The sequence below is a fragment of the Pelophylax lessonae genome (assembly GCF_965119305.1).
Source record: "Pelophylax lessonae genome assembly, chromosome: 3".
NCBI classification, from domain to species: domain Eukaryota; kingdom Metazoa; phylum Chordata; class Amphibia; order Anura; family Ranidae; genus Pelophylax; species Pelophylax lessonae.
In genome coordinates this window covers 142,744,368-142,769,826 of record NC_138770.1, presented here as the reverse complement: position 1 = coordinate 142,769,826, position 25,459 = coordinate 142,744,368, and the positions used below count along the sequence as shown (strand labels likewise).

The 25,459-nt window shown below is 40.4% G+C and overlaps 1 protein-coding gene across 4 annotated transcripts in view; it reads right to left on the bottom strand.

Annotated features, from left to right (window-relative positions):
- Positions 1-25,459, bottom strand: part of ROCK2 (Rho associated coiled-coil containing protein kinase 2) — a 318,978-nt gene that overhangs the window by 59,301 nt on the left and 234,218 nt on the right. For all 4 annotated transcript variants that reach the window (XM_082251873.1, XM_082251874.1, XM_082251875.1 and 1 more), the window contains exons 9-15: positions 16,304-16,463; positions 9,402-9,465; positions 5,917-6,008; positions 3,708-3,756; positions 2,525-2,660; positions 1,316-1,407; positions 946-1,192 (exon numbers count right to left, since the gene is read on the bottom strand). In XM_082251873.1, the coding sequence (XP_082107999.1) occupies positions 946-1,192; positions 1,316-1,407; positions 2,525-2,660; positions 3,708-3,756; positions 5,917-6,008; positions 9,402-9,465; positions 16,304-16,463 (840 nt within the window). The remainder of the gene's footprint in view (positions 1-945; positions 1,193-1,315; positions 1,408-2,524; positions 2,661-3,707; positions 3,757-5,916; positions 6,009-9,401; positions 9,466-16,303; positions 16,464-25,459) is intronic.

Genomic DNA, 25,459 nt, shown 5'->3' with positions numbered 1-25,459 from the left:
TTTAATTAACAAAGAATCCTCATAGGGTCATGAAATTCAAGTTATCTGATGGAAGTGCAATTATTGCTGCCCATAGATTACAGCTTCTCCCACGCCAAAAAAAAAAAATAAAAGAGAAAAAGAAAACCTGATCTGCACTTCTTTTTTTCTCCCCAACGCATTCCATTACAATAAGGAATGGTGTAGTAAAGCACACGTTACCTTGATTTACTACAACAAACAGGTCTGTAAGAAGCCTGACTCCCTGGATAAACCGTATCCCCCAGTGATTTCAACAGAATATATTGAGGTTTGGAGGACTTAGGGGCTGTGGCCTTAAAGGATAAGTTCACCTTTCGTAACATTATACATCCAAATTCTGGGTGTAATAGGTTACGAACAGACCAGCCCCTGCAATTCCCCAATCCTTGCTGTGACCGCTAGTGGAGTTCACCCCCCTCCCCTAGCTGTCACAATTTAAGAAAAGTGGCCAGGCGGGCCTCTACTCACTGACAGGGGTCTTGTGCATGGAAAAGTAAAAGGTCCAGCAGCCTTTGCTGTGGAGCACTGTGGTAGTTAATTCATGCTTCCTGTCAGATTGTATCTGCTTAACTGTACTGGTGCAATGATTTACAGGCTCCAAAAAAAAAAAAAAAAAAAAAGAATAATAAATGCACATTACCTGCAAAAAAAATGTGCATTCATTATTTTTTTCTAAAAAGCGAACTTATCCTTTAAGACAAAAGGAAAACAGTACATATAAACTTGTTTAAAGTCAATGTTATGTGGCATAAAAAAAAAAAAAAAATTATTAAATATTTATATTTTTTAAGAATGGTTTAATTACAGCTACTATCAGGCCAAACAAAGTCCACCTATTTTGATTTCAAATTACATCATACTTGATCAAGTTTGTATGAAAGTTGATTAATAAGTCTATATTTTTAACAGCATATATTTCCTTACCCTGAAGGTCACTGATGATCTCCGAGCCTTGTGTTTTATCTCTCTTTTCAGACTCCAGAGCAGACTGCAGGTTGATGTAATCTTTCTCTAGCTTAAGCTTTGCATTCTCCAACATGCACGTCTTATCCTGTAGTTCACGATTATTTGTTTCCAGCTGCTGAATCTGTTTAGACATTTCATTCTGTGTTTTTCGTAAACGGGCGGCTGTATCAGACTCTGTCCGCAAGAGAGCATTGGCCTCATCCAGCTGGGAAAAAAGGGGCAAAGTTAGATGCCTAGACGCCAACATTTTGTAAATGTCTAGTATGAGTGCAGACCACTCAATTTAAAAGATTCAATTTAAAGGAAAAAAAAAAAAAAAACTTCTCACCTGTCTTTGGAGCTGATTTATTTTCTCATTGGAGATTTGGGAATTTTGGTTTCTCTTTTTCAGGTCTTCAAGTTGATCCTTAAGGCTATTCACTATAGAAGAGACAAAGTATTTTCTGTGATGTAAAGGTAAAAAACCCTTTTACAAAAACAGATGAAACAATCGCTTTATTGATCACTTATCTTTTCCCCAACAGAAAATGGTACAATCTGTGAGGCTTTGGCAAATCTACTCTTTTCATATATGAATGTATGTCTAAGGAGGGCCTTGGTTACTTCCACACTGACTTTACTCTAAAAATAATTACATTATTGTCTAATGTTGCTACTTTCATAGATTAGTGTAGGATCCACACATGGGGAGATATCATGAAGTGCGGTAAAGAACACGCAAATACATGATACAATCAGATTACACAACTGCCTTTAGATCTACCAATAACTATGTGGACCTGCCTGATTGGATACTTATGGAAAAGACTGTTTGAAGGGCCCTCACATTACACAGCTTTAAACATCTGAAGAAGATTGCACATGGATTGTACAATCTGATCGTAAATTGAATAGGCAGCTTAACACTGTCAGGTGACCGGGTCTACTAAAGCAGCCCATTTCTTCAGAAATAAAGTCCTCGCTGGAATGGGGTTTCAAGTATGCTGGATCATGACCTGTGACAGTGCCCACTTTTTTGGCAATTAGAGGGCAGAGTAAGTCCACTCTGGGAAAGATTCTGAGCTTTCCTGGATGGATGACATCACATCCCTCCCTCAAGTGACAGGGATGTCATCGACCTAGAAAAGCTCTGATATCTTAGTTTATCCAGAATCGGTTCATTAATAGCCCAAAAGGGGACAGGGAATAGTGACCGTGATTTCTGCTTTCACTTAAAATTGGCTACCACACTCCGTTATTATCACTAACTTTTCTACAGCAGTGTAAAAAAAACTATAGCTGCATGCAAAAGATGCTAAGGTTCCAGTACCACTACAAACTCCGTAGATTTAAAAAATCCCACAGGCAAAAATTCTGGGCTGGCTCAGCATGAAGAGCTCCTCTGAGCCTCAGAGAATTGAGTTTGCCAGCATTGTCTGCTGTAGTTAAGCCAGCAGATCATTACACATCTCCTTAGCCACTGCCAATCAAGTGTCTAAAGGATCTTAGCGATTTCACATTCCTTCCATAACTGGCACAAACATCGCAGCTCACAAACCTTCATTTTCTAGGCTGCGCTTCTTATCCGCCTCATTTTCAATTTTTCTTTGGTACTCGGCACTCTTGTGCTGCAGAAGAGCCTTCTCTCTTTCCAGCTGCCGACTAGTGGACTCCAAGTTCTTCCGAGAATTTGCCTACAATAACAACATACAAAAAAATAACTGATAAAATACTACTAATGAGACGAAAGAGAGACTGAGTGCCGAGTGAATAGTGAAGGATAGAATCACTCACTTAAAGCGTATGTAAAAAGAAGATAGTTTATTTTTTCATTTTGTATAGAGTGGAGAAGGGTTAGAGACTTTTTTAGGTTTTCACTGCTGTCTGTGTCCCTGCTGGGAATATCCTCCCTCCTATTTGTCCTGGTGATCACTGCCACCAAGACAGAAAGTGATGAAAAAAAATCAAACATTTTAGAGTCATCACTGGAGCAAGAAGTAGGGATTCTGTTCCTCTAATAGCCCTCTAGGATGGAAATTTCAATAATATACACTTAATATCCCGGATAGCAAGCAATTGTGCGGCAAGTTTGAAAATGACTTGCTCAGCTATTGCTAGACTTGCCAGGCTTCACATGTTTGTTGCACAAATGCAGCAAATCCGCATTGCATGACTCCAGATCAACTTTGCAAACATTCTGCAAGTTCTGGTTCAGTTATGTTGTGCAATAGTCATCCCACCACAGGGGTCACTGTGACTGAATTTTCATGCTGTAGACTTGCAGAGCTCTTGCTGTAGACTCCCTGCTGCAACTTTGCTCTTGCTAGAGACTTGCCGCGCAAATTTGCTGCAAATTGAAAACGTTTCTTAAGACACTTTATTTATGTTAGCTCTATCACTCATCTGCTTTTGGACAGCTCTTGGCAGCTGTAGTAGAAATGTATAGCTATGGTTCACGAATGCTCCAGACTTGTGCATGTGAAGACATGTCACCTTACGCACCACTCAGGTGTCACAGCAGGTGACTTCTAGCCCTGTTCTACATCTGGTGATGGTATGTGAATTCCTCTCCTAACTCAGATTCGGCGGAACCACAGTTCAAACTTCTGCCTATATATTTTCACCGCTCAGGTAAAACCTTTCCCACTCTATCCAAAAATGTAAAACAAAAACAAATATAGGTAATATTCTTCTTTAATTTCAACTAAAGCTGGTATAACTGAAATCAATGAAACAATTACCTCTTCGTCCAGTTCCTTCAATGTCTTTTCCAGCCGAGCATTTAGGGACCTAAACGGATTAACAAACAAACCCTAAACTTTCAGTGCATTACAAATGGTAATTAATTCATTTACAATATATTTACCAATTCATATTGTTGTAGACCTCTACCTGCTCTTATATTGTAGATACAAAAACTAACCTTAAATATTATAATTTTACTGAAAGTAGTTACTGCAGCAGAAGAAGAGAGTCAGCTAAAAGCACATGAATTTTAACATTTGACATATATATACACACACACACACTCAGACAAAAAAGTTTTTTATTCCTTTATTTTCAACTGGTGACCCTACAGTAACACTTCCAGTCCCAGGGTGAGAACACTTATGGCACTTTTCCACTGTATGGTACGGCATGGTATGGCTCGCTTTGGCGCTTTTCCACTGCATGGTACGTGTTTGAACGGTTCGGTATGTTTGGTACAGCGGCGCTTTTCCACTACATGGTACGGCTCGCTTAAACAGTACCACCTTGGTTGGGGTTCCAAGCGGGCCGTACCTATACCATATCCCACAACCCTTTGCATGCATCCTTAATTGTTTGTCACTACTAGCCACTGATTGGTCAGAGAATCGTTGTAATCCCACCCACTTACTACTTTAATGGAAAAGCAAACCAAGCCGAGTAGAGCCTATACATTGCTGAAACGTGCCGACTCGTACCACGCAGTGGAACAGCAAACCGAGCCGAGCTGGGCCAAGCAGTGCCGAGTGGAGCCGAGCCGGTACTCGCAGTGGAAAAGTGTCAATACTTTACTGTATCTATGGTGAAGTAACGTTGTCACAATAGAACGGGACTTCAATCTCCGCCCCCCCCCCCCCCTTCTCCATAACAGAGAGGAGGGGTTTTGTAGTCCTCAGAGATAGCTGAAAGCAATGAAATGGATAAGACTGCAGCGCAAGCAGAAGGCACAAGGAATTATCAGCTCACAAGATCCCGGTCACTAACAGGTATTGTTTTGATTAATCGAACAGATACAAGAAAATACTTTCACTTTTAGGTTTAGAAAAGGTTAATTTTCAGGGTTTTACAGATCCTTTGATTTAAAAAAAAAAAACTAAGCAAAGTACCAAAATATAACGTATAAGCATCAGTAATTTCAACCCCAAGAACAACTTACTTCTGCTTGAAGATCCTTTTCTCCTAAAGTCATCATGAATGAGAATCAAGCATCCCGCTAGCATGAATAATGACTAAAGCCAGCAATAGAGGGTTGCAATCTCTTACACTTCAACAGGGACCAGCAGAGATTCAAATCATGCATGAGCAGGCAGAGCCATCCAACGATTTAGTTGGGTACAAACAGCATGTCGGATTTTTAGGATGCGATTTTAGCCGCCAGCAACAATCACTGTTTTCTCCCGGCAGGGATGGCTCTCCTGCATGCATGTCTGAGTTAAGGGCAGAGAGATTCCAGAAAGTAAATGCTACATGAATAATTTACCCTTACTCACTACACGAATCATTTACATTGCTGCTGCCGTAATATGCTGCAGGCTATAGCATACAATGCGGATCAGTGTATTCTAACAGCAGAGAAGTCTCCCTGCTGTCAGAATACAATAAATGGATCAGCGGGGAAGATCCCCTAGCCACGCCTAGTGTGTGGATGAGGGAATTAAGTTAGTTTGTTTCAATAAACTTGCTGGATGAATGAAAAAAAAACTGACTTATCTATGGGCTACCTTAGTCATTAAAGAGATGCAAGGGCAGGTTGTTTGTCACTATATCCATGAAGAGCTACAGGTAGAGAAGTGGAGCAAGCACAGAACAGAGTTTTTAAAGTGATATTAAAGGATTTTTTTTTTTTTTCAAAAACAAATATGTTATACTTACCTGCTCTGTGCAGTGATTTTGCACAGAGCAGCCCCAATCCTCCTCTTCCTGGGTCCCCAGCTGGCGCTCCTGGCCCCTCCCACCTACCAAGTGTCCTGATAGCAAACAGCTTGCTATGGGGGCACCCGAGCAGGCTTGCTCCTGAGCCACTGCTCTGTGTCCATTCACACACGGAGTGTGGCTAGGCCCCGTCCCCTTCTTATTGGCTCACTGGCTGTGATTGGCATAGAATGCATGAGTGTAAAAAGCCTTTACAACCACTTTAAATGTCTTACTAATCTTCTGATACAGTATGTAGAGCAGTACAATACAATGGCAATGTTTACACACCTGTATTTGTGCTCAAGCTCCTCCTTGGACTGCACCTCATTTTGGAGCTTCTCCTTTAGTTGCTGAATGGTTTTCTGGATCTGTGCAGATTCCTACGCACATGGAATAGGAGAGAGAACATTACACATCATGTGTTACAGACACAGAGGGACATGCAGTTTATGTATGTGGAAAATTTCAAGGAGAATGAATACTTTTTCAAGGCACTGTATACAAGGTAAAGGAACAGGTTCTCTTGCTTGACAAAATCGGACAAGGTTTGGTTACTCATTATGTGTGTCCACATACATTCCTCTGCTCTCAGGCATTTTCTATTAGCGTCCTTATTAGAACATGGCTGGACAGACCTCTCAATACACACTGAATATGAAAATGACACATATGGACACCACTTGGACTCCTGTTTTCCACCACTTGGAAATATCCAGGATTATCTGTCCCAGAAACTAGACACAGAACAGATAGATTCCAGCTGCTGGGTCAATAGCCTCCAGACCAATATAATTATTTTAATATGACTTTTCTAGTGGGTATTGGATACTGCAAGGCTGAGGAGCAGAGACAGTAGTTTATTCCACACTTTCTGCATTACCGTAAGAAAGGATGGAAATATACACATAAATTAAGCATAAACAAACATTTCTTTTTTTTTAATGTGGAAGTGTTGTCAACTCTGTGCCATAGACTTGGTTTTAAAAGCTGAACTCCAGGTCAAAATAAGACACACATTAATCCAGCTAATAATAAATCAATTTTATTTAACTTTTTTGCAAGTACCTGAAATTGATTGTGTGTGGAGTGGGAGAAGCAGCACAAAGACGTTGAATATATGTGCTGTAGTGCCAACAAAGGCAGCAGAGTGACAGAGAAAATATGCTGCTTGTCCTTCACCATCCAACCACAAGCTGGAGGATGGAAAAAACCTAGTTGTATTATTTAAAGCCTATCTCCAGCTGCCTGCTGTGTTCCAGCAGCAGAATGGGGACTTTCAATCCCCGGGAAAAGGTTTGAGTCAGGCTCAGCGCTGCTCAGCTATTCATAGGAAGCTTTGTGTTTTCTGATAGAATACAAGGCTTCCTCTGATTGGTTGAGGCGGAGACGTGGGCGGATAATGTCATGATCTCCCCCTGAGCCCAACAGAGGAAGCCTTGTATTCATTCAGAAAACAAAGCTTCCTGTGAGTGGCAGTGCTCAGCCCGACTAAGTTTTGTTCCGGGAGCAGGACTTCCACTGGCAAGACACAGCACTGCATATTGTTTGACTAGCTTGGTCTGAACAAACAGAAAGATGGAGTCTGGCTTTGTGTAGAGGAAAAAACGGGGGAAAAAGTGGGGACACCGAATAGGATTGGCTGCTTTTTCACTTTTCATAGTACCGGATACTGCACATTTATATTATTTATTTATCATCTTCATCCTCTAGTAGCGCATTGGTTCTCCTCACCCTTGGGGTCTGGCTTTAACTACGGTAGAGAAATGTGAGATCTTTTATCTTGCCAGAGAGGGTTGTGCTGGGTGTCAGGGATGTGTATATCTCACAACTGGATGGACAGTAATATAAATTCTTTACCAGGTAAAACTGTTCCCACACATTTATTTCTACCATGTATTTAGCAGTTTGCCTGGAGTTCAGTTTTAACAATTTCCTGTATTACTATAAATTTTCTTGCAATGCTGCATAATTGCATTTTCTTTACTGTTCTTCTTACTGGTTTGGTTACCTTTGCAAACTCGGGTAACAGAACTAAACAGGACAAGGTATGTAAAGGTGGCTGAGGCAAATTACAAGACAAGGCTTAGGTGATAGTCAATCTGCTCATTTTGCAGGCTGACTGAAAGACTGTACAATCCAATGAAAGCTCTGGTCAAGGCTGGCTATGAAAGGGTGTAAACGCCTATGATGCCTAAGAGGCCAACACAAAACAAAAAGTGGCTAATGCTTATTTATTTTTTCTGCTCATTTAACCCCCCCCCCCCCTTTTTTCCTGTGTAGGGCAAGTCCGTACCACTGTTTAATATGGTGGGTTAATACCAGATTTTGTCTGTGGGGGTCCGTGTGTGAATGAAGCAGTGAGAGGTGCTTGTATGCAACATGGTGTCCAGGTCAGGACAGAGCAGCTGGGCAACTGCAAGGAAAGATGCTGAGCTGAGATACAGTGTCTGTGCATGAACACTGGGATGTGTTTTATGGTCAGGACCACCAAAAAACACCAATGGTCAGGAGAACCAAGAGGTACTAATCAGAGCAGCAAAGCTGCCACAAGAGAGCCATGAGGCTGAATGTTATGTTTGGTTCATACTGATGGTGAAAGCCCCCTGTGTGGGAAGACATACCTGTATACATTTTTGATGTTCCTTTAAAAAAAAGTGTGCAGAAAAGCCCCGAGAACCATTTCTGGTGTGGAGTAAACTCGTTTTGGTACTACCATTGAGCTACAAAATGCCAACATGTCACATTCCATACAGTGATTACAGGGAGTAGGAATGGGAAGGTGCTGGTTTCTTACTGCTGACCAGTTCTATTTTAACTACTTTTGGTCGTTTCCTTTTTACAGTATTTCCAATTCCTATGCAATATTGGACCAGTTTGCCAGGAGCATCTCTTTTGAGCTCAGTTTTCTTGTATTAGCTCATAACATGGGGAACATCCGTCTATTTAAAATATAGTTACTGTTCAGGTATATTCCGGAATGTTACAAAACGTAATTAACAGACAGAGATGTCACGGTGACAGATTTAACATGCGTAACTCTTATTCCTAAACATAGTAGAGTATGATTGCGTTGACTAGAATTTTGCTGGTCTGATGATGTGGTCATTCAGATGGCTTTTGTGTATAACTTGTAATGTGTTCCTTCTTAAAATTGAAAAAAATTATTGAAAAATCAGTATCTCCCATCCTTTCTACTTTTAGTTACCTAGTCAGGTCCGTTACGAGCGATGAGAACTCAGAGTTTTATTAGCCTTTACACTCCTTACTTACCCCTAGTTTTATGAATCTAACTTTACATATGCCTTTTTTTGGGTGATACAGATCATTGTAAACTACTGGGAGTCCTAGGCTGGCTGGCACTGTGACCTTCGTTATTCATGTATGGCTCCTTTATGGCATTCCTATTGAATGTTATTTTGTTGAGATACTCGGACTGTGGTACCTGAACCTGGTTTTGTCTGTATTTTTTCTTATATTCTTCGGTAAAGCTAATATGGAACAAAAAATGATTAAAAAATAAAAAACTGGCCAAAGTGAGTTCAGCAGGTGTATGACTGGGCAAAAACATTCTGTACATCTTTCTGTTTTTACACTTGTAACTGAAAAAGAACTACAGAACAATGACAGTAGGCAAGATTGCAAGTTCTGGTAAGCAAAGACTTCTCTGGATTCCTTGAAAAGCCTTTTGGTATGAATTGTATATCTGGGCTCTCAGCCACTAAGGTTAACACGTCACACTGAGAAACTACCTGGGGCACAGAGCTAACAATTACCTCTTTTGTAGGCTGTAAACAAGAATTCTTTTCTTCCTTGAATTGGGAAGGGTCCTTCAGCAATCTGTGAAAATTGTGAAAAAAAAAGGAGAAAGAAAGAGGAGGGAAAGACATTAAACAGTTCAGACTCATAAAAATACTTGGCCATAGCAGGGCAGATTTCTAAACAGTTTGCACAATTTGGATCAAAGACGGCAGCGTAGAAATATTTTGATTACGGCCTGTGTTTCTAAACATTTAGGTCATGGGATGATCCAGGGCAGGCAAGGAGAAGAAAGCTATACTCAGGAAGGACTGAATGCAGCCCCGCTTTACTGCCGCTAACCTCAGGGGAACAGACTGTGACTTTTCCCAGAATGCCTTGGAAGCCTTAACCATCTCGAAGAGCAGGTCCAGCTGGCAGCTCCTTGCAGGCATATATTTACGTCCTGTAACACTGTCCAACACATGTGCAGAAGTCTTACCACAGGACAGTTATGCTGCTCTACATAATTTAGGGGTGCCATAAAGGTAGCAATCCCCGATCACAACAAACTCATCTTCTAGTCATTATTTAAAGCTAAAGAATTACAGCCTCTCTTTTCTTTTTCCCAAATATTTAACAGCTTTAAAGTGTTCATTGGTTACTTTTTTAGGACATGCTACTATAATCTGTTCAGAGACAAATTTTCACATTTACCGTAGGTGGTAGTCATGCTGCATATGTATAAAAATTCTCCCACCATTGTTTCTCAGATAAAATGATCTATAAAATTTGCCGTCTTTGCGATGCCTGAGGACCGGAGGGAACACTTATGATTTACAGCTTTTCAAGTAAGGACTACTGTACTGCCCTATAGCAGTGTCCTCATGAATGGCTATGAACTGAGCAGTCACTGGATGGCTTAGATGACAGGAACATCCGAGCAGCTCTGTACATTGTGATCACTGTGCAAAACAATCACAGAGATCACTAACGTAAACACTGTAGTCTTTACATTTTAAATTCTCCCCTTCCTTGCAGGCTGCATTCACACCGGAGCTTCGCATTTTAAACGTTTTTTTTAAAAAAAAATTCTGTTTTATCATTTGTTGCTATGTTTTTCAACTTTTTTTTATTAATTAAAAGTAGGGTTAGAGGTTAAGATTACGGTTAGGGGATAGTATTAGAGTTTGGAGTTAGTATTAGGATTATCTAATTTATTTTTTATCTATTTTATGTATTATGTATGATTACTTATTTATGTAGTTTATTATTTTTAATTATTTTGTATTTTTATTTAAATTATTGCTTTTGAGCAGAACAATGCTTTAAAAACATGAGACAATATGCACTAAAAAGCACAGAAGCTTGTGAATCTCGTGTTTCCAGGCATTTCTTTGAAAAAAAAAAAAGAAAAGAAAAAAGAAAAAAAACATTTGAAAAACACACCAATCTGCTTTAATCGAGCTTCAAAAAATGTTGGAGAACTTTTGTGAGCTTCAGGCGACTTGCAATTTTTTTTTTTCTCCTCATCTCGCTGGAGCTTCAAGCTATACAAAGTTCAGATGTGAATTCAGCCTCACAATGGAATAAAGGGAGGGAGTAGTATTTTATCAATAAAGATTAAATATAAAGGGAGCAGCAGATTCATGGTAAGGGGTTTTATTGGATCCTGGAATATTCTTTTAATCCTTTTACACCCTCCCTCTCCTACACATCTCTATTCTGCCTTTCACTTGACCTGTACATTAACCCTTCCATTGTATGTGACCTGTACATTAACCCTTCCATTGTATGTGACCTGCACATTAACTCTTTAACCTCCGCATCCCTCTGTGCATGACCTGTACATTAAATCTGGTGCACCATTACCACATTCGACCTCTTAACCACCTCACTACCAGCATTTTTAAATTGTGGCAAAATATGAGACCACCTTGAGTTGTCTACTTTCCAAAAAGAGGTCATTTTAGGGGTATTCAGGTGGTGAAACAGTGGTTATTAAATACTACCATAGGGGAAAAAAGGGGGTAAAATAGGATAAAATTAATCTTGGTCTAGTGTTGCATGACCAAGTAACTGTCAGTCAAACTATCACAACACTGAAAACTGGTAATGAAGGGGTTTTAACAGGCTGGTACACAGTTGATTAAAATATTTATGCACCAGATAAACTATAGATAATCTCAGGAAACTATACTGCAAATGTTTATCTGCTTATGTTCTGTAGCTACAGAGATAGGTGGTGGGTACTGAAACAGTGCTAATTGGGATATTCTTCCTATACCGTATCAAATGAGAAGGCCTGTAATAAAAAATACCAAATCCCTGACATTTGTTCAGGAAGTATTTTCACCAAGGATGGAACTCCCGACACATGAAGCTACATTGCCAAGGTGCCTGTAATTTGGCACTAGGCTCTAAACAAAATGTTGGGGGGGGGGGGGGATATGGTATTTTTGAGGAGCCTGTATAAAAATGGAGTAATGTTGCCAATTACATTTTGTTAGTCACAGAAAATCATGACTGGTAGTAGACTACAATGAAGTCGTTTTTAAAACAATCGGATAAAAAACGTGTTCAGCTATTTATCATATACATTTGATAAGAAGCTAGACTTTTCCTTGAAGGGTCAGTCCACATCCCATCCAATAGCTTTCTTTTCCCATAGCTTGTAAACGCTATAACCTTTGCGCAAACCAATTAATATACGCTTTTTGGGATTTTTTTTTTACCAAAAATATGTAGCAGAATACAAAATTGGCCTAAACTGATAAAAAAAATTAGATTTTTGAAATTTTTTTATTGGGAATGTTTTATAGCAGAAAATAAAAAATATTGTGTTTTTTTTTCAAAATTGTCGTTCTTTTTTTGTTTATAGAGCAAAATCTAAAAACCGCAGAGGTGATCAAATACCACCAAAAGAAAGCTCTATTTGTGGGGGAAAAAAGGACACCAATTGTATGGCCTGGTCATTAAGAAGGTAAAACCTTCCGGAGGTGAAGTGGTTAAGAGACTCTAACTACCGTGTTTCCCCAAAAATAAGACTGGGTCTTATATTAATTTTGGCTTCAAAAACCACACTAGGGCTTATTTTCAGGGGATGTCTTATTTACGGAATGTACAATGACTATCTTCAAATGATTGTAACCCTAAAATAAATATCCTGATCCTTTAAAGCATGATAGACAGCACAGTGCTTGTGCTGTGTCATTTAGCCCTCTATATGTTCTAAAAAACCTAGAATAAAACAATAAAATGTTAAAAAAAAGTTCTCTCCCCCTGTCAGCTCAGAAATCAGCATTATGACATTCTATCCAATGCTTATGTTTATTCATTCCCAAAAATAAACCTTGGATAAAATCGTAAAATTATGTAATCGATTTTGTCAAAAGATTATATAATGTGCAGTGTGTCTCCTTTTTGTGGAAAATACCTTATTTACAGCGCCGCTGGGCGCTCACGTGACCCTCTGGAGCTCTACTTTCCCCCTCTGAAGAGGGAGGGGCTGAGATCAAGGATTTTACTAGGGCTTATTTTCGGGGTAGGGCTTATTTTGCAGCCATCCCTGAAAATCATGCTAGGTCTTATTTTCAGGGTAGGGCTTATTTTCAGGGAAACAGGGTATGAGATCTCACTGCCATAGTTCCTGGCTCTTTTTCTATCCAGCTAGGAATATGGTTGTACCTGCCTAAGTTGAGGTGGTCTCACGCATATGGTTGCATTCTTTATCAAGTAATATAAATTAAAAGTCCAATAGAGAGAGAGAGCAGGACCACCTTTTCAATGTCATAGCAGGTGTGCAGACCTGGGAACTTATAGTCAGATGTATCACACATGGAGACCCTGGAAAACCTAAGCACATTGTTAACTGTGATTCAGCTCTCCATCATCTTTCATAAATGTTCATTTTAGATGGACTGGCCCTTAATACTGCACTGGGAAATGACAGCTGATAGAATGGAGGTGTGAACTGACTAATGGCAATGGAGAAATAGATACACCTAATGTACAGTAGGTTTATGGAAACATTCCAGTTTAGCTGAAGGTAGTCAGCATGGCTACTAATAAAATGTGAACGTTTCCACACAGGGTACAGCAGCAACTTTGCCGACCTGACCATTCAAAATAAAGCAATAAATACTATTATTTATTATATTAATTATTTAATAGCATATGTACTACTTTTAAACAAATTGTTGAAAGAAGTGACTTCTATTTTAAAAGCTATACAGACCGCAGTACATATGCAATGAAACAGACAACGGTACACCAGAGGTGAACCGGTTCCTCCAGAACTGGCCGATTTTTAGCCAGTGTAGCACTCTTTAGTGTGGAAGAATTTCTGACCATTTATATAGGACATGCAGTGACCTGAAATTCCTAAATGTTTAGATGGATGTTTACTTGACTAACCCTGTCCTAAACAATACATCCTTAGGGCCTTTTTTTTTAATGCATATATTTTACAGATGTTTTAAGCAAATCGGTTTTAATGTACTATAAGAGTGCAGTCCACCTAAAAACGTATATCACAATTTTCGGGAGATGCTGCAGAATCTTTTCAGCCAGCACTTTCTCCTGTCTCTCCAGGACATCAGTGGTGAGAGATCTGAGCTTCTCAGTCTACACAACTGTTGCAGCAATAATAAGGGGTCCCAATTTTTGTTTTAATAACTGTAGGATGATGAAATCTGTACAAAACAAATCTATTAAAAGCAAGGAGAAGTAAACTAAAGGGTAAGGTAAAAAACAATCTGTAGACAAGTAAATTTAGGCTTCTGAATAATATTCACACTTTCATAGCAGAAAGTCATCTTAATAGTCTGATTAGTTTTTGGAAGTAGTTACACTCTTAATAAATGAATAAGCCTCAATCCCTTTAAAGCTGTACTCCAGAAAACATGAAAAACCCTCTTGTGCGACAGGGTTCTATCTAGGGGACTTAGTAAAGCACATTTATTCACCTGATCCTCCAGGCTCCTCTGTGCTGCTAGGCCAGTCCCTGCAGCCTCTCCTTCCCTATCCCCTGGCGGTCTTAGGTCCTCTGATGTCATCAAGACAGATGCAGACAGTAGCCCTGCATTGGCTGTGAGGACACTGAGAAATAGCCAACTACCTGTTAGAAAAGGAGCATTCCTGTGCACAGAAGATTGGTCCATGGCCAATTTGCAGGTGCGCAAGCACACACGTGTACAAACGCACACAAACTTAATGCGGGTTATTTAAGCTGCACTATGGCCTTGGATCCTTGCTGTTTGGTCTATTACATTTCCTGAATACCCACTACCTGTTCTGTGTTGATCCCGTTACCGACTTGATCTGCTCCTGACTCACCTGAACACTGCCTGTACTGATCCCTGGCTTGTCTTTGGATATCATATCTGCCTGCTCCTCCTGCTTATATGCCCATCTGTCTGGCGTTACCGACCCTGGCCTAACTTCGATTACTTGTCTGCCTGCCTCTTGTACTTTATCTGCCTTTCTGTTGCCTACCTGAACTGCCTGGCCCTATTTATCTACATCTGAACCTACTGACCTGTGCCTATCTCCTGTTCCGGTCTCACTGCCAGTACAGCCTGCTCTTTAGCAACGCACAGCCTGCTCTTCAGCAACGCATGCACTGCTATTAAGTGTCCTGCAACGTAAGACCAGTCAGGCACTCGTGTCCATTCTGTGCTTAGGCACTCCTGTCACTTTACTGGGGTTCCTGAGCCAGAGGTGTAGGAGAAGCCAACCACACGTCAGGTTCCACCACCAGGTACACAACACCACTGTAGCATGGGGGACTACCATCTGCTAGGAAAGTGAAGGATCAGGTAAGTGAAACAACTTTTCTATCCCCTAGACCAGTGGCATCCAAATTGTGGACCTTTGCTTGCCTTTAGCCAGCCCTTGGGGCACTATTCCTCCCATTGACATTAAAAATGGGGTTCTATTCCTCTCACAGACACAAACAATGGGTCACTCTCCCTTTCCTCTAATGTATACCAATGATGGGGGCAATTTTCCTTTCAGGGACATCAATGATGGGGGCACTATTCCGCTCACGGACAGCAATAATAGGACACTATTCTTCTCACGGAGAGCAATGATGGGCGCACAGTTCCTTTCATCGACACCAATGATGGGGCACTATCCTGTCATCCGCACCAATGATTGGGCATTATCCTTTCATCGGCACCAATGATGGGGCACTATTCCTTTCATCGACACCAATGATGGGGCACTATTCCTTTCATCGACACCAATGATGGGGCACTATTCCTTTCATCGACACCAATGATAGGGCACTATTCCTTTCATCGACACCAATGATGGGGCACTATTCTTTTCATCGACACCAATGATGGGGCACTATTCCTTTCATTGACACCAATGTTTGGGTATTGTTCACTCCAACCGACGCCAGGACATTTTCTACTCCCACTGGCCACAGTCCTTCCCCTCTAGAGTGTGAAGGGCAGTAAACTGGCCCTTTGTTTAGAAAGTTTGGAGACACCTGACCTAGACAGAAACAGTCAACCCCTGCAGTGCGGATGCAGCCCTATTGCAAGGGAGAATTTTTAGGTTCCCTGGAGATGGGCTTTATACACAAATGCTAACATTCATATATGTTAACAGTCTTGCTGAGATGAACAAACCAACAATAGGGTTAAAAACTTGCCTTTACAGGAGAAAGAGTTGCTCCAGGCTCCTTTCTGTGCTAGTCACATAACTGAAAGCCTGGGCAGTTGGGCATGTGGTCTGTGCAAAAGGGGTGAATCAGAGTTTTGATTGGTCAATTTGTGGATTAAATGTCTGTATTAAGGGCACATGGCAACACTTTTTCCAGGAAAGGTTAACAGTTCTGTTCATAAACCATCAACACCTTTGAGATCTAAGTATAACTTAAAGCAAATGCACATTTCAGAAAAATGAAAATAAAAAGGACACATACAGGTTTTCACGATAATAGGTGAAGCCAATAAAAGGCAGCTGGTTCCCAGCATAGGCTTTAGGGACTGGGAAGGTCTCCACATCCCCTTTGTCATCTTCAATGTCATCAAAATTACTGGAGTCGATGTCACTACTCAACTCGGGGACCACAGGGGCAGCCGCTATGGAAGAGAAAGGAAACAAACTATTAACACATGAGAATATACTTTCATAAATAACTTCAGATCAATCTACTCATTAGCCATTGCAAGGATAAACCTGACATGGGCTTTGACCTTACCTCTCACCAACAATGAATGATTTGTTCCTTTTGTCTAAGTAACATGGCCGAATCACTAACTGATCTTAGCAGCTAGATTTGCTTGGGTTTCTTTGAGGATATCCTCAAAATACGCACTGATGCTAAAGCCTAAGGACTTCTGAAACCGATAAATTGCTGCACCCTAATATGGTGGTCAAGCACCAAAGCGAACAATCTTGGGTAACAAGTTCATTATGTTAACTCCACGGATCTAATTTTTACTCCCTCATGTGTGCAGCATAGTCAGTTAATGACCTTGCACCAGGGCTCCAAACCAGATGTCCATGGTGCTGAGAGATTTCTGCTGATAGCAAAATTCTGACAGACATAGACCTGTGTAGTAAAACAGAAAAAGGTACTTAGTGCCGGGGGGGGGGGGGGGGGAAGGGAATCAAGAATAAATATCTACCCCAAAGGGTTTACTTTAACTAGGCTTATTATACAATTCTCTTTACAATTTTCCTTTAGATTTACCAAAACCTCATAATAGGAGGTCAAGCCTAAATACTTTCAATTCGTATGCAATCAGGCAGGCCCTTGTACTACATAGTTGAAGGTCAATTTAAAGGAAATTGAACAAGAAAATGACATATTATATGGCCAGCTTCAGGAAGACATAATATGCCCTCTGGGTGCATTCCATCATATTGAGGGATAAGAAAAGGTCTCCGCACCCATTGATCTCATAAAAAAATCAGTTTACGGCCAGGCTTACTGCTGTTTAATGTCATGGCTCTTATAAAGGTCCCAGGCATTTATAAGGTTTTTTGGGTCCTCAAACCAAGCAAAAGTGGGACTTTATGGGCAAAGAAATATTGTATTATACAAGTTTATAATAATTTATTATAAACTTGCATAATACAATATTTCTTTGCCCATAAAGTCCCACTTTTGCTTGGTTTGAGGACACAAAAAAAACTTATAAATACAATTACAAGGGATGTTGGCAAACCTGTCTGATTTTAGGCTACTTAGAGAATCGCACCCCCATAGAATAAAGGTCCCAGGTTACCTTAACATTTGTGTTTATCCAGTGATTTCATGTTTTTGTTTTCCAGACAGGTAATCACTACTGAAAGGCTTTACAACTTTGGGAATATATGGATGTCAAATAGGTCAAGCCCAGCCAACCGCTCGCTCAATAACCTGAGGATGTCTGCTAGTACCTACACATGTGTGATATAAGATAGAGCAATGCTATCAGATAGCTCCCTTCCCAATAGGAACGCAGACAGCAAAACAAATCTGATTTAGTTCTTCTTTCTCCTGTTAAAAACGAAATAAACATTTGGGGTTGGGTTTTAGGAGTTCTTATATTTTGCCTGAACCTAAAAAGCCAGAGCACACGAGTTCACTGATCACAAGAGAATAAGATGGCAAAAAACTAGGCCAGCCGCAAGCCTACTGGACTGCAACAGGTTATAGGAATCTTTAAAAAAAAACAAGTGGTCAAAAAGGCCAGCGGCAGGTTCCGAGTACGTCACACAGTATCCTCCCTACACTGCAGTGTAGGCGTGCAGGAACACAAGCATCATTCTATGAGCCACAGAATACTGGGGGCTTTGTGTAATACAAAAATATTGCACACACTCCTAACAACCTTCTTATTCACAGAGAGAAGGGGAAATCATACATTCCTCTGCCGGGACTGGAGGGATAAGTCAACAACATGCAGCATAAATAGTCCAGCAAAAACAGTAATATGAATATATATATATATATATATACACACACACACACACACACACACACACACACATACACACACATACACACGCATATATACAAACCCGACTCCAAAAAAGTTGGGACACTGTACAAATTGCAAGTAAAAAAGGAATGGACTAATTTACAAATCTCAAACTTATATTTTATTCACAATATAATATAGATAACATCAAATGTTGAAAGTGAGACATTTTGAAATGTCATGCCAAATATTGGCTCATTTTGGATTTTACACATTCCAAAAAAAGTTGGGACAAGTAACAATAAGAGGCTGGAAAAGTTATATGTACATATAAGGAACAGCTAGAGGACCAATTTGCAACGTATTAGGTCAATTGGCAACATGATTGGGTATAAAAAGAGCCTCTCAGAGTGGCAGTGTCTCTCAGAAGTCAAGATGGGCAGAGGATCACCAATTCCCCCAATGCTGCAGCGAAAAATAGTGGAACAATATCAGAAAGGAGTTTCTCAGAGAAAAATTGCAAAGAGTTTGGAGTTATCATCATCTACAGTGCATATCATCCAAAGATTCAGAGAATCTGGAACAATCTCTGCGCAAAAGGGTCAAGGCCGGAAAACCATACTGGATCCCCGTGATCTTTGGGCCCTTAGACAATGCTACTGTAATAGAAATTACAACATGGGCTCAGGAATACTTCCAGAAAACATTGTCGGTGAACACAATCCACCGTGCCATTCGCTGTTGCCGGCTAAATCTCTATAGGCCAAAAAAGAAGCCATATCTAAACATGATCCAGAAGCTAAGGCGTTTTCTCTTGGCCAAGGCTCATTTAAAATGAACTGTGGCAAAGTGGAAAACTGTTCTGTGGTCAGACAAATCAAAATTTGAGGTTCTTTTTGGAAAACTGGGATGCCATGTCATCCGGACTAAAGAGGACAAGGACAACCCAAGTTGTTATCAGCACTCAGTTCAGAAGCCTGCATCTCTGATGGTATGGGGTTGCATGAGTGCATGTGGCACGGGCAGCTTACACATCTGGAAAGGCACCATCAATGCTGAAAGGTATATCCAAGTTATAGAACAACATATGCTCCCATTCAGATGTCGCCTCTTTCAGGGAAGACCTTGCATTTTCCAACATGACAATGCCGGACCACATACTGCATTAATTACAACATCATGGCTGCGAAGAAGAAGGATCCGGGTACTGAAATGGCCAGCCTGCAGTCCAGATCTTTCACCCATACAAAACATTTGGCGAAACATAAAGAGGAAGATGCGACAAAGAAGACCTAAGGCAGTTGAGCAACTAGAAGCCTGTATTAGACAAGAATGGGACAACATTCCTATTCCTAAACTTGAGCAACTTGTCTCCTTAGTCCCCAGATCTTTGCAGACTGTTATAAAAAGTTTTTAAGTACATGTATATGTTTCACTTGATAGAGGGACTCCTGTTTACGCTAAATTTTCTGAAGAAGCCTGATTTGGTGAAACAGGTCAAAACCACATAGCGTTCAGAAACCATCCACACTCTATGCCCCTTGTTATGGCATGAAATTCTTTTATTATACCCTTGTTCGTGCTTTTTGTGTATTAAGTGTTTTTAATGCAGTTATTTAATAATAAAATTGTAAAACTTTTTCTCCTTTTAAAACTATGTGTCTTGCTTAGTTTTGATACCTAAAAGATATTAAGCACTGTTAAAGTCCCATGATACCCCCCTTCCCTTTTTTCTTATACATTACGGAGATGTTGGTGCATTACTTAATTCTCATTATATTGGCTCCATCCTTATGATTTTTTCTTATAAAAAGAAGAGGGGATGCCACACAGTGGTAAACATGGCCTTGTCCCAACTTTTTTGAGATGTGTTGATGCCATGAAATTTAAAATCAACTTATTTTTCTCTTAAAATGATACATTTTCTCAGTTTAAACATTTGATATGTCATCTATGTTGTATTCTGAATAAGATATAGAAATGTGAAACTTCCACATCTTTGCATTTTGTTTTATTCACAATTTGTATAGTGTCCCAACTTTTTTGGAATCGGGTTTGTACATATATACAGTATATACACTGCTCAAAAAAAATTAAATGAACACTTTGAAAACACATCAGATCTCAATAGGGAGAAATCTCATGCTGTATATCTATACTGATATGGACTGGGTAATGTATTAGGAACAAGAGGATGCCACATCGTTTGATGAAAATAAAAATGAGCAACCTACAGAGGGCTGAATTCAAAGACATGCCGAAAATCAAAGCAAAAAAAATGATGCAGTAGGCTAGTCCATTTTGCTGAAATTTCATTGGTGCAACTCAAAATGATACTCAGTAGTTTGTATGGCCCCACGTGCTTGTATGCATGCCTGACAATGTCGGGGCATGCTTCTAATGAGACGACGGATGGTGCCTGGGGTATTTCCTCCCAGATCTGGACCAGGGCATCACTGAGCTCCTGAACAGACTATGGTAAAACCTGGTAGTCAGGGTGCCATTGTCTAGCCTGTAGAGGTCTGTGCGCCTCTCCATGGGCATTCCTCCCCAGACCATCACTGACCAACCACGAAAACGGTCATGCTGAACAATGTTACAGGCAGCATAACATTCTCCGCGGCTTCTCTAGACACTTTCGCGTCTGTCACAGGGTGAACTTGCTCTCATCTGTGAAAAGCACAGGGCAACAGTGGTGGACCTGCCAATTCTGGTGTTCAATGGCAAATGCCAATAGAGCTCCACGGTGCCGGGCAGCGAACACAGGGCTCATTAGAGGAGGTGGGGCCCTCAGGCCATCCTCATGAAGTCTGTTTCTGATTGTTTGGTCAAAAACATTCTCACCAGTGGGCTGCTGAAGGTCATTTTGTAGGGCTCTGGCAGTGCTCATCCTGTTTCTGCACAAAGGAGCAGATACCGGTCCTGCTGATGGGTTAAGGACATTTTCCGGCCCTGTCCAGCTCTCCTAGAGTAACTGCCTGTCTCCTGGAAACTCCTCCATGCTCTTGAGACTGTGCTGGGAGACACAGCAAACCTTCTGGCAAGTGCACGTATTGATGTGTCATCCTGGAGGAGTTGGACTGCCTGTGCAACATCTATAGGGCCCAGGTATCACCTTATGCTACCAGTAGTGACAATACAAAACTAATGAAAAACAGTCAGAAAAGAGGAGTAGGGGAAAAAAATGTCAGTGACCTGCACCTGTAAAGTTTGAGTATGTATGAATATATCTATTATATCTATCTATCTATTATATCTATCTATCTATCTATTATATCTATCTATCTATCTATTATATCTATCTATCTATCTATCTATCTATCTATCCACACATACACATACACATATATACACACACACACACACACACACACACACACACACACACATACATACATACATACATACATTCTTACACACATACACAGTATCTCACATGAGTAAACCCCTCACATTTTTGTAAATATTTTATTATATATTTTCATGTGACAATACTGAAGAAATTACACTTTGCTACAATGTAAAGTAGTGAGTGTACAGCTTGTATAACAGTGTAAATTTGCTGTCCCCTCAAAATAACAACACAGCCATTATTGTCTAAACCACTGGCAACAAAAGTGGGTACATCCCTAAGTGAAAATGTCCAAATTGGGCCCAATTAGCAATTTTCCCTCCCCAGTGTCATGTGACTCATTATGGTTACAAGGTCTCAAGTGAATGGGGAGCAGGTGTGTTAAATTTGGTGTTATCGCTCTCACTCTCTCGTACTGGTCACTGGAAGTTCAACATGGCATCTCATGGCAAAGAACTCTCTGAGGATCTGATAAAAAAAATTGTTGCTCTACATAAAGATGGCCTAGGCTATAAGATTGCCAAGATCCTGAAACTGAGCTGCAGCATGGTGGCCAAGACCATACATCAGTTTAACATGACAGGTTCCACTCAGAACAGGCCTCGCCATGGTCGACCAAAGAAGTTAAGTGCTCATGCACAGTGTTATATCCAGAGGTTGTCTTTGGGAAATAGATGTTTGAGTGCTGCCAGCATTGCTGCAGAGGTTGAAGAGGTGGGGGGTCAGCCTGTCAGTGCTCAGATCATACACCGCATACTGCATCAAATTGGTCTTTATGGCTGTCATCCCAGAAGGAAGCCTCTTCTAAAGATGATGCACAAGAAAGCCTGCAAACAGTTTGCTGAAGACAAGCAGACTAAAGACATGGATTACTGGAACCATGTCCAGTGGTCTGATGAGACCAAGATAAACTTATTTGGTTCAGATGGTGTCAAGCGTGTGTGGCAGCAAACAGGTGAGGAGTACAAAGACAAGTGTGTCTTGCCTACAGTCAAGCATGGTGGTGGGAGTGTCTTGGTCTGGGGCTGCATGAGTGCTACAGGCACTGGGGAGCTACAGTTCATTGAGAGAACCATGAAGGCCAACATGTACTGTGACATACTTAAGCAGAGCATGATCCCCTCCTTTCGGAGAGTGGACCGCAGGGCAGTATTCCAACATGATAACGGCCCCAAACACACCTCCAAGACGACCACTGCCTCGCTAAAGAAGCTGAGGGTAAGGGTGATGGACTAGCCAAGCATGTCTCCAGACCTAAACCCTATTGAGCATCTGTAGGCCATCCTCAAACAGAAGGCGGAGCGCAAGGTCTCTAACATCCACCAACTTCATGATGTTGTCATGGAGGAGTAGAATAGGACTCCAGTGGCAACCTGTGAAGCTCTGGTGAACTCCATGCTCAAGAGGGTTAAGGCAGTGCTGGAAAATAATGGTGGCCACACAAAATATTGACACTTTGGCCCAATTTGGACATTTTAAATTATGGGTGTACTCACTTTTGTTGCCAGCGGTTTAGACATTAATGCCTATGTGTTGAGTTATTTTGAGGGAACAGCAAATTTACACTGTTATACAAGCAGTAAACTCACTACTTTACATTGTAGCAAAGTGTAATTTCTTCAGTGTTGTCACATGAAAAGGTATAATAATATATTTACAAAAATGTGAGGGGTGTACTCACTTTTTTGAGATTCATTCTCTCTCTCTCTCTATACCTATCTATATATATCTATATCTATATATATATATATACGTACACACACACACACACTACCGTTCAAAAGTTTGGGGTCACCCAGACAATTTCATGTTTTCCATGAAAACTCACACTTTTATTCCTCAAATGAGTTGCAAAATGAATAGAAAATATAGTCAAGACATTGACAAGGTTAGAAATAATGATTTTTATTTGAAATAATAATTTTGTCCTTTAAACTTTGCTTTTATCAAAGAATTCTCCATTTGCAGCAATTACAGCCTTGCAGACCTTTGGCATTCTAGCTGTCAATTTAATGGAGGGGGGAGGTATCGCTCTTCAGGGAAAACTAAATGGTTCTCACTCATTAGTGATAGTGATAATTAAAAGATCAAAATCAATATAAATTATCTTCTGTGATCGTGTTCAAAATCAATACATATTCCTCAAATTACATACTTAAATATGTGAATTGAAATAAATATAACAATATTGGTGAAATCAATTCCAATATAAATATATAAAGTGCTCTAGTGCTATTATCAAAAAAATGAACTATGCTATAAATTAATTGAAGGGGAATAAAGTGACAAGTGCTCATTCAATGCAATAAAGGCAGGTACATATAAAGTGCTTATGAGTGAACAAAAGTGCTTATAGTGTCCAAATAATGTCCAAATCATTTAACCCGCATAAGCGGTATTCCTTCTTATTTTCTTCGCTGTTAAACCTCCACCTTTCACCAAGTGTTAATGGGGGTGCTTCTTAATCCTTAGGACCCCTAAGGATGTACTAGCCGCTCACCTCAAAATGTAAAGGGATGCGCCTTATATGGCTCTCCTTTTCCACTCCTCTTCTTACCCACTCCATAGATGGTGATAGCCTATTCTCTGGATCGGGATGAATACTCTCTGGATGTACCACGAATCATAGGTGAATGAAACTACAGGGCATATAGGAATCATGGGTTCTTCTCTTAGCTGGCGAATCAAGCAACTTCAGTTCCTGGTCATAACTCACACATGCAGGTGCAAGTAGTTCCCGTGTAAAAGCTGTCCAGTATGCTCCGTTTTCCTCTCCAACACCGGGAACAGAAGCATAGTTCATTTTTTTGATAATAGCATTAGAGCACTTTATATATTTATATTGGAATTGATTTCACCAATATTGTTATATTTATTTCAATTCACATATTTAAGTATGTAATTTGAGGAATATGTATTGATTTTGAACACTATCACAGAAGATAATTTATATTGATTTTGATCTTTATAATTTTATTATCACTATTGAGTGAGAACCATTTCGTTTTCCCTGAAGCGTGATACCTCCCCCCTCCATTAACTTATCTATACACTGTCTGGTTCACAGAACCGGTATATGCAGCTTTAAGGGGTGATATACATATACAAGCAATCCTCTAGATAGCGCAAGACTCACACCATTATCTAGCTGTCAATTTGTTGAGGTAATCTGAAGAAATTTCACTCCACGCTTCCTGAAGCACCTCCCACAAGTTGGACTGGCTTGATGGGCACTTCTTACGTTCCATACAGTCAAGCTGCTCCCACAACAGCTCAATGGGGTTGAGATCTGGCGACTGCGCTGGCCACTCCATTACAGACAGAATACAAGCTGACTGCTTCTTCCCTAAATAGTTCTTGCATAGTTTGGAGGTGTGCTTTGGGTCATTGTCCTGTTGTAGGAGGAAATTGGCTCCAATCCAGCGCTGTCCACAGGGTAAGGCATGGTGTTGCAAAATAAAGTGATAGCCTTCCTTATTTAAAATCCCTTTTACCTTGTATAAATCTCTCACTTTGCCAGCACCAAAGCAGCCCCAGACCATCACATTACCTCCACCATGCTTGACAGATGGCGTCAGGCACTCCTCCAGCATTTGTTCACTTGTCCTGTCTCTCACAAATGTTCTTCTGTGTGATCCAAACGCTTTAAACTTAGATTCTGTACATAACACTTTTTTCCAATCTTCCTCTGTCCAATATCTGTGTTCTTTTGCCCATCTTAATATTTTCCTTTTATTGGCCAGTCTCAGATATGGCTTTTTCTTTGCCACTCTGCCTAGAAGGCCAGCATTCCGGAGTCGCCTCTTCACTGTGA